The 10,000-nt window shown below is 39.1% G+C and overlaps 1 protein-coding gene across 2 annotated transcripts in view; it reads right to left on the bottom strand.

Moving 5' to 3' along the window:
• Positions 1-1,083: 1,083 nt before the first annotated feature.
• Positions 1,084-10,000, bottom strand: part of LOC138026073 (serine/threonine-protein phosphatase 4 regulatory subunit 3-like) — an 18,702-nt gene continuing 9,785 nt past the window's right edge. Inside the window, exons 12-16 of one of the 2 annotated variants that reach the window (XM_068873263.1) lie at positions 7,657-7,815; positions 6,934-7,103; positions 5,554-5,702; positions 4,974-5,199; positions 1,084-2,483 (exon numbers count right to left, since the gene is read on the bottom strand). In XM_068873263.1, coding sequence (XP_068729364.1) covers positions 2,376-2,483; positions 4,974-5,199; positions 5,554-5,702; positions 6,934-7,103; positions 7,657-7,815 — 812 coding nt within the window. In that variant the 3' untranslated portion in view covers positions 1,084-2,375. The remainder of the gene's footprint in view (positions 2,484-4,973; positions 5,200-5,553; positions 5,703-6,933; positions 7,104-7,656; positions 7,816-10,000) is intronic. The other variant, XM_068873264.1, reaches the window with a different exon arrangement.

Below are 10,000 nucleotides of genomic sequence, written 5' to 3'. Positions count from 1 at the left end.
GAATTGAAGGATAGCTACATTAACGCCGCGTAAAGCCTGGTTTTCACTAGCGACGCAAGCACACGCGCAAGCAGAGGAGCGCTTGTTTCACCGTGAAAACGGGGTTGACACAAGCGTAAACACAAGGATAAAAAATTTTCCTTTCCTTGTGCTTGCGTTGTGTGAAAACGAAACACAGCATAAGCACAAGGAAATTTGCTACGCCTGGCCAAGCACTCTTTCCAGATTCCCTGGGTGAGCATTTGAACAAAATGGCAGAGGCTGTGGTTGATGTCGACGTTCGTTTTCACAAGCAAAGCTACTTATGCTTGTGCGTGCGTCGCTGGTGAAAACCAGGCTTATTTACTCCACAGAGCGCAAGGGGGCTATCGCTAAGTTGTGAAGCCTTTCCAAGTCATTCTCCAATGAGAGCTGTCAAACCAAGACCACGTACATTGGATGATGTAGCAGCCCTCGTAACGTTTGTGATTGGTTCGCTACCCTTGCCAAAAACAAAAGACGAAACAATTGAAACAACGACTGTAGAAGCTGCTTACAATTGCAGGTTACGAGAGCTGCTGCTACACTATTGCATTTATTCTATAGACATAAGAAACGGACGCAGAGAGTCAAAAATGTGCCAACTGAATCAGAACGTAAATCAGAAGACAAAGCCGTGGCAAAGCCAGTGTGAATATTGCCTTCGCCTTTGATTGGATGAAAGTGTGGCGCGAAATGTTTGAGCCAATCACCACTCTTTGTAATGATACATCAACTTAAAACAATTTGTCGTTGAAAATGGCTCAGTCAAAATCCAAAGTTCGTGAACCCTCAGTGGGAAGTGTTTACATCACCTCTTCTCGCCGGGAGACCTTCCTCATTATTCAACGAAACTAAAAAGTTTGAAACAATAGCTGCTATCCATGATGTGCTGAGGTCGCAAATTTTAAAGCTCGTTGTAATCCTCTTGAGAAAACACGCGTGTGTACCAATGAGCAAAAAAAAGGTCTCTCACCCAAGGCCCACACTTTTTAAGAGCACAGTGTATTTCCTGTTCTCTTACCAGCCTAGAATGGTTTTGGCGAACAGCAAAATTAAATGGTATTTATCATTTACCAACCATATTTATTCATTCTCTAACCTGAGATTTGATTTTAAAAAAAAAGTGAGAAAGATAATTTTTTAACTCTTCACTAAGTAGTTGAAAAAAAGATACAAAAGCAGCTTCAATTAAACCAAAAATTAAAACTGGAAGTTTCTGTAAAAAGAAAATAAAAATTACGTAGTGACATGCTACTGTCCAAGGAAAGAAGAATCAGGAAATATATATGTCACGGTACTACAGCTCTCACGCTTATTCGGACACATCATAGAGAGCCCGTGACATGATTGTGACAATTGTCACGCACCACACGGCAAATAACTTGACAACCAATGAAAACAGCAGTGACAATGAATCATCTGAGTTCCATGATTCTTTACAAAAAAAATCTGTACACAAACTGAGTTAAAAATACGATATTGAACCGCAAAGGGGCTCCTTGTTTGTCGTAAAAAAAAAACCCACTTCACTGGAAGGTAAACGACTTTTCTCAACTGAAGGCTTTGCGCGATGGATACACGTTGAATAATTTAGTTTTAAAAACGTACAATTTCTATGTTGCCTATGCTGGACAGTGACTGTCAAAGAACAGTTTCATGCTCAGTCTTATATAGAAGCATTTCAACAAGATGCGCACTTTCTGAAAGCCGCTACGGAAGATTCCACCCACTCTTTTTCGCCTTGTTCTTCGTCTTTGCAAACCCGCCGTTTTACTGCAGTGTTTGGATTGGCCCAAGGACGTTATGCATGCGAATAGAGGCCAGCCTCTCAACCCTCTGAATACCCATCTTCATTATGAAGGATACCTTTTTCAACGGAACCAAATAAAAAGTAGAACTGAAAATTTATTTTAAAATTATCGATGTAATGTTTCTCAATAGTTATTTCACAAAGGATCAATTCACAGATGGCAGGTTCGGCTAATATTTACGATCTAAAAATTAAATTCAACTTCGTTCACTTGGAAAGGAGTTCCGTGGTTGCGCGTTGCGAACGCGTGACACAACTTGCCCGCGTAACGAATGTCACACAAACAAAGTTAAAATATTGACAAGCTGAAGTGAAAGCAGCTCCCATAGTAATCCTTAATATAACATATAATAACAGACTGTCCCCGCCAATCCAAACACAGCACGAGATGTTTGTGAGCCAAACTGCCGACCAGACAGGAAAGGTTTCCTTGAGGCTACGTCTGATGGGCTGTCATGCTTTTGGTGTTTTACGATGTGTGACGACGGGTGACGAAGTGAGCAACCCAGGCAGGGCTTCGCCACCGCGCCCGAGAAAGCCAATGCTAGGAGGTGTTGAGTCGCACTCTTTTCGCAGGGCTGGTTGACGTTCCATCATCCTCGTGGTCATCTTCATCTTCGTCGTCAGGGTAATCAACAAGTCCAATCAAAGGCTAAAACAAAAGAGGAAGAAAAAATGTAAGCGATGACTGAATGGGTGGTGGTTTAGTAGTTAACACGTTGGGGGAGGAGTCTATCTTGGTCTATATTTGCCAGTACGTGGTTGGCCTGGCTAGATCCCAGTGGGCGGAACTTTGCATATGAAGGGGGGGTGGGGGGTTGCTCGACAGTAATTTTGAAGGAGACCAATCTGGGAGTGGCCCAGGCTTTTTTGACCCCATTTCAACACTTTCATGAGACCTTGTTATTAGAAGGATTGACACTACAACACTTAATCACGTAACAGCAATGTTATGGTACCATGTGAAACATCAATAATTGCTGAACCGGATGCAGTCATTTTTGTGACGTAACGAGTTACCATGGCAACAGAAAAGCCTTTCAAAAACACCCTATATTTTGGCTTTAGTTGCTCACATGTGAAAAACGAACTGCGTGACCCCATTTTCGTATTGCACAAAAGTGATTAGCAGGCCAAGATGAGACTCTACAAAAGGTATAACAAAATTCTGTGACTTGGATTCAGAGCTACCTAAAAGTTTCAATCAGTTCAGGTGGCTCTGAATCCGCTCCACAGAATTTTTTTAAAACTTTGCAGAAAGTTTCATTCTGGCAGCTGATTACATTTCAGAAAAAAAAATTCATCATTTGTTATTTCCGAGTTCGTTTTCGAGATATGAGCAGCTAAAGCCAAAATATGGGGCGTTTTTGCAGGGCTTTCCTGTTGCCACAGTAACTTTATATGTCACAAAAATGACCGAATCTTTTTCAGCAATAATTGGTGTTTGATATGGTACAGTAAACACCCGCGTATAAGAACCTAGAATTTTTGGGTTCAGGCTGAACGGGTTCTCATATTTTGGGGTAGTTTTTCCGAACTCAGGCTGATTAGGTTCTTAGTAGGTTCTTATTTGTAGGACTTGTCATAGTGATACCATTCAGAGAACTACTGTAGTACTAGTATGTCATAATGGTTAAACATTTGTATCTTAAACAGCAAAAATGCCAAGCCTTATTTTTTAAACAATAATAAATTCAGTATCATAGGCTACCATATTTACAGTTGTATTTGATAATAATGTAAATTGTTAACAGCAATATAAATATATAAATAAAAACAGCAAAAATAAATAACAACCCAATTTAGGGAAAGAAGAAAGAAACCACATGCAACCTGAACATTTCAGAAGTTAGGGAATGTCAGGATCGAAATTCCTAAATGATTGAAGCACAGAAAGAACAAACATTTTCTTTGGGTATCACTGTTACAGTTGGACTGAAAAAGACAAGCAGTAATGTGTATTTCACAGGAGCAAAAGTCAGGGCACTCTACAGATTCAAGTCCCAAGGCTACACCAGTATAATTTTATACAGTATTCTATACTCTGTATTTATAAGATTTTCAATTAAACAAATAATTTTCATGGTGTTTCTCAGAAATTTCACAATTTCTATCAATTAAAATCCAGTATTTTGGCTACAAAAGAAGAGTGTTTTTTTGTATAAGAACCTATTGTTCTTTGCCAGCCTAAAGAGGTTCTTATATATTTGGGTACTAGAATGTCCAATTTCAGCCTGTAGGTTCTTAAATCACTAGGTTCTTATATGCGGGTGTTTACTGTACCATAACATTGCTGTTAAGTGATAAAGTGTTGAAGTGTCACTCCTTCTAATAAGAACGTTTCTTCCAAGTGTTGCAACTGGTTTGAACCACCTTAAAAGGAACTTCCACTCCAACTAATGAATAATTTTAAACCGAACAAAATAATGTATCCAATCACATTTGCTCCACTGTTTTCTTCAAAAAAGAATCACTTATTTTCACTTTCAAATTATCCGGGTGCCACCATGTTGAATAAGGCCAGTTTCGTATTCTAACGGTTGGACTGGATCTAGCATGAAATGGAGGCTACTGCAGGCAAATTACTTTGCATTTGAAAAGATTTGCTCGCATTAGCCTTCATTTGATGCTAGATCCAGTCCAGCCGTGAGAATTCGAAAATGGTCTATTGTGACGTGTTACGGTTACCCTCATTGTTTTCACACAGAGCTTTTGTTTTGAAACAATAGGGTAACCGTGACGTCACAAATATTCAAGATGGCGGCTCCCGGGAAATTTGAAAACTACAAGAAGCGTTTTTGTAATTCATTTATTTTTCAGATACAGGCGCTTCCATTGGAAAAAGTTCGAACAATTTTGATTTTTAACAATACGTTCTGTGATTTCTGGTTATTTTCTTGTTTTAATGGAGGTTCCCTTTGAGGCCTGCCCACACTGACAAAGCATGAACTCTGAGATACCAAAATACCCAAACGGAGATATACTAAGGCAGGAATTTTCAACTAGTGTAAGCCTTGAAACAATTTTTTTCGTAGCCACTTCTTTCAGGCTGTGTGTGATTTACAAGTCTCGTCCAATTATATAGGATGTTTGAAGTACAAATACACATACTACTTGTAAGTCCACCTAATTATATACTAACTCGTTTGTTGTTGACGAGGGAAGGAGGTGGTTTCTCACTGACAAAGCTTTTTCGATTCTTGAACACCGGTTCATCATTAAGCAGGTCATTCTGCTCGATCATGACAGTTTCTTCACCATTTTCATCCTCCTGGTCAAACCAGTTTTCTTCTTCTTCCTCCGGAGCTCGCACGTCTCGCCTAAATCGGCTGTTGACATGAATGATTCCGTGATTCAAGCCACCTCTACTGCAAGCAGAAAACGGAAGAGCAGGTCAAAGAGTGAAAATTTAACTGGACGTACATGAATGTTGGCACAAGTGCCAAAGTTCCAACGTTGTAAGTTGGGAGCAGCAATAGCACGGAGGGGAGAGCACACACAGTGCGCTTAAACTAGCATTCAAGAGCAAATCGGAAGTAAACATATCCCCTCAAATTTCAAAGGGCAACTTGTCAGCAGGGTCCTGTATTTTGAGTCTGGGTGTCCCCTGGGAAATTTGGAGTCTCCTCTGAAAACCACCTGTGCAGAAGGGATAAGACTGAATCATAAAGAAATTAATTAATGAGCAGAGTTAAAAAGAGGTTGCTGATATTTTATTTTACCTCTCAAGAATTCTGTTGTTCGGCTGCTTCCGGTCCTGCTCTTGCTCATTCCTTTGTACAAGGCCTTTAAAAGTACTTACATAGGTAACTTCTTTAAAATATGGTGTATACTTTGCACATACATGAGAACAGAGACTCTTAATGTCCTCCTAAACAAAAAAAAGGAATACCAAACATTACCCTGATGACATGCCTGGAGAACAACACTCCCAAAATATGGGGATAAGATTCAACTATGAAAAAGATATAGAATAGTAAACTTGCTGAGATACTTAAAGGGGCTAGGTCACGCTATTTTAGGTAATTTTGTTTAATTTTGTTAATTATGAGCTCTAAACGTGAAATTGGCAGAGCAAGAGTCTTTCATTTGCAAAGTCACAGCCACATAACAACTGAGAATGATTTTCCAGCTTTGTAAATGACATTTTGATATAGAATGATAAAAGTTTGAAAAAAAGGTGGGCCGAAGTTTTTCAAATTTACCCACATTCAATCCATTTCAATCCTCTCCAGTTTTGTCCATCCATGTCCCTTCTTGGCTTCCCTGTGTTTTGTTAGAGTTCTTCTATAGTTGTGAACTGTTATTTTGATATTTTAGTTAATTCTATGACCATTCGATCAGTGCTGAAATTGCCTAAAATTGCGTGACCTAGCCCCTTTAACCCTACTGACTCCTAGCCTTGAGACTTAAATGTAACAGATTTTACAATGTCCAATGCCAGATGATTTTATTCATCAACTGGGGTCATCCCGGGGCACTTGAGGAGTGAACTGAATGGGCTAAATTACTCATTCAGTATCATCAGAAATCCACAAGGGTTGAAACGTGTAACGGCTCCTTGTGTGCTGGGAAACAAGCTTCTGAATATTCAATTAGCTAAGTACCATATTTGGAACAACAAGAGAGAAACATTCAACCAATCAGTTCGCAAAAACACCGTGATGCAATACCACCAATGTTCTCGCATAAAATTAACTGGAGCGAGGGGTTTCCAAATATGGTACTTAGCACCGAATATTCGGAAGTTGTGAACGCGCGTTACACGTTACAACCCTTATGGGTTTCTGGTATCAGTATTAATTTTCCTATTATATTTTTCCTCAATTTTTTTTTTGTGAAGTACACCATGGAATGGGAGCAAAAACACCCATTTCTGGGCTGTCCACAAGTTTTCGAGGGGGAACGTGCTCCACCAAATGTTTCTCTAGAAGTTAAGAAAGTAGAATCCAAGATAAATTAATATTAGTTTAGAATGATTTCAAAGAAAAAGACCGATGCTGCTGCAATTATTATGTAGCTGTTTTTGAGAGCTATGGTCTTTTAAATTGGCATGACCCCTTGCAGACCTAACCCTGATCAAGTTAAACTAATATGCTCACCAGCCTAATGAATTCAAACAACTCCACAATAGCAGAGTTGAGAAGATTATATCTCTGTCCATTTTCCTTGAATGCAGAAATAACTGGATCAAACAACTGTCCTTTTACAATGTAACGATTGTAGAACTCATCTTTTAGGCCAACTATTCTTCTCAGGAATCGAAGTGAATCTAAGTGAGGCAACAAAGAGAATGGATTATATTTGAAAGTAATTTAAAAGATCTGTGATGGCATTAAAAAATGTAACAAAGAAGACAACAAGAGTGTTGTTTCAAATTTTCATGCCACCAACGAACAGTTGCTCATAAATTACAGTGTATTGTTTGAAAATTGGAACACAATTTGATGAATTCAACTTACCAAAAAAAAAAAAGCTTAATGTACCAAAGTTGATTGCAATAAGCCTTGTTGCCATCACTTAAAACAACAACTTAGATGTTTGCATTGGGTAAATGTGTAAACTGACAACTTTTGACATCATACAAATGTAAATATACGAGAGAGGTGGAAACCCTTACACCCCAAAGAATGGCACTTTTTCAAAGGGTTATCTATCTTTTAGATATAATCAATTATGAAGTTATAGTTAGTTATAATCAATTATGAAACAAGAGAGCCATTTCAATTTGTAAGTCAAAACAATAAAATAGCACAATGCAAAAATAACCGTACAAATGAATGCCTCACTACACACACAAAAAAACAAAAACATCATAAACTTACTTAAAACCAAGAACTTGTGCTGTGATTTCATAAGAACCAGAACTCTTCTGAGCAGGTCCTTACTAATGACGTAGTTTTTTATGTGATAAGTGTGGTGCTCTACGCAGAAAGTCAAGAGTTCAAGAATGTGTCCAAGGGTCACATTGTTTACATAATCATCTGCAAGACAAACACACCGAATCGATTGGTTGCAGTTATTTCAGGGAAGCTTAAACAGGGACATAGTTTTTTTACGCTGTTAGCTTAACCCTTTAAGCCCCGAGGGGTTCCCCATTGACGAGTAAAATCGTCTGGCGTTAGACAGAGTAAAATCTATAAGTGCCATTTGGCACTATCGGGGCTGAAAGGGTTAAGTTTGTGATCAAGCTCGTAAAAAAAAACACTAAAAGAGCCACTTCAAGCAAATTTGACCAAGCAGCATTCCAACTGCACAGATACCAATATACCAGCTTGGAAGTTTCATTTCTTAAATGCAGACAGATACCAGTAGAGTTGCATGTCTGCAAAAACAACTTGAGAGCACTTACAACAATTAGTGGTTAGGGCACTTGCCTTGAGATCCAGGGATCCCAAGTTCAAGACCCGTTCTGACCACTAGTTGAATTTGTTCCTGGTAGTCCCTGGTTCAACTTCCCAGCTGCCACTTGTAAATAGCCAACTGGCTTGCCTCCGGCCAGTTGGGATTCTTAACAGTTGTGGGTGTTCTGTTCGATCATTTCATTAATTGTGTTTCATTGGCCCTGAAAAGCCCCTGTGGGGAGCGGTCAATTAAGTATGTACACATATGTTTGTACCTAACTAATGTTAGTGCTGTCCACAACATTTTAGAAAAGAGGCTCAAAAGCAGCTAAAAATTGACTTTAAACAGCACATACTGCACACCAAGACTGAATTTACAGGCACATGCCCAGGTGTTCACGAAATACAACATGAATTTTATTCACTGATGCCACCACTTATTGCGTAGGAAGAATGCTTCCTAATTTCGTGGGTTTCCTGTGAACGCTAGCGAAAGCTCTGAGGTTTTTTTGGGCTTTCTATCGGGCGGGCAGTTATGACGTCACATTCTCGTTGCGTAAAGGATTCTGCCTCGTGCGACACAAAATTCTGTCTTCTTTGCGAACAACTGGTGTTGCAGAAAGTGTTGTTGAAGAATTTCGTAGCTGCTTATCAAAGCTTGAGGGAAGCGTGTGCCATTTCTGGACCTTGTACATCAACCAGGACGTGTTTCACTCACTGTCCAGAGTGCGCCATTGCGTCCTGGGACGCACTCGCTTCTCTTTTGGACGCATAGAATATAGAAGAAAGGGTCCAATTGGACGCAGAAAAAAAAGTCGAATGTTTATGCAAATTAAAAACGCCAGGAAAAACATGCAAACGGCATATTTCACAAGGAACTTGAACATTCCCATTTCTTACAACGGAGAAATGATTGAGTTCCTTAAATTCCAAGGTAAGCTGCTATTTTCGGATTTTTGTAGTCAAATAATTTCATTTTGTGATATCTGGCTTCAGAAGTTGAGTTTTGAATTCGCACGTGTTGCGTGACAGGATCAGAGCTGTTTTTTAGGTGAGACAATCGGCGACACTTTTGATCTGTTGCCAGTGATAAAACATTTCAGTCAAAGTTCAGTTTGTTGCATGCTTTCCAAGTGAATTTCAAGCAATATTTCGCTTATCGTGAGCAAAATAACAGAGAATCCAAAGGCAAAGTATGTTAAATTTTTGTTTTGTGCGACTCTGTTGATATTAATTCCGGGCAAGCACGTGTCATCGTCTCGGTTGTTGTTTTGCACGTGACTTGTCTGTTTTGCAAATTATGCAACTTTTCTTCGGAGTTGGTGTTATAATTAAGGTGTTGAACATTGGCCATGGCGAAGTCAAGGCCGCACGAGCCGACGATGAACTGCGTATCGATCACTTACATTTGTTTACTCTTTTGTTCCACCTCACGCGTAGTTAAAATAAATGAATCTCTTTTGCGGAAAATTTAGATTCAGTTCTGTTTTTTTTTGCTGTGGAGATCTAGATCATTTCAACTGGAGCCAACAGTTCCTACAGCATACGGATTCCTCGAAACGTTTTCAATGTGATCGATTGAGCTTTGACAGCCCATACAATTTGATCGAGGAATCAACAGGCACAAAAGTTTCAAAAAAATTGATAATTTAAAGAAAATATTAGTTGGGAGTTATAAGCCTTTATATTATTTCAATTAGAAATATGAAAGTGAACTGCAGCAGAAATTAAGAGGAAATATCTCTCATATTAATTCTTGAATATTAATTAGCTGGACCCCCAAATTTTGCAATGGACCCCCAAATTTTTCAAAAAGGGGTCCAGA

Source organism: Montipora capricornis, chromosome 12 (genome assembly GCF_036669925.1).
Source record: "Montipora capricornis isolate CH-2021 chromosome 12, ASM3666992v2, whole genome shotgun sequence".
Lineage (NCBI taxonomy): Eukaryota > Metazoa > Cnidaria > Anthozoa > Scleractinia > Acroporidae > Montipora > Montipora capricornis.
Note: the sequence above shows the minus strand (reverse complement) of the source record. Positions and strands in the feature narration are given on the sequence as shown.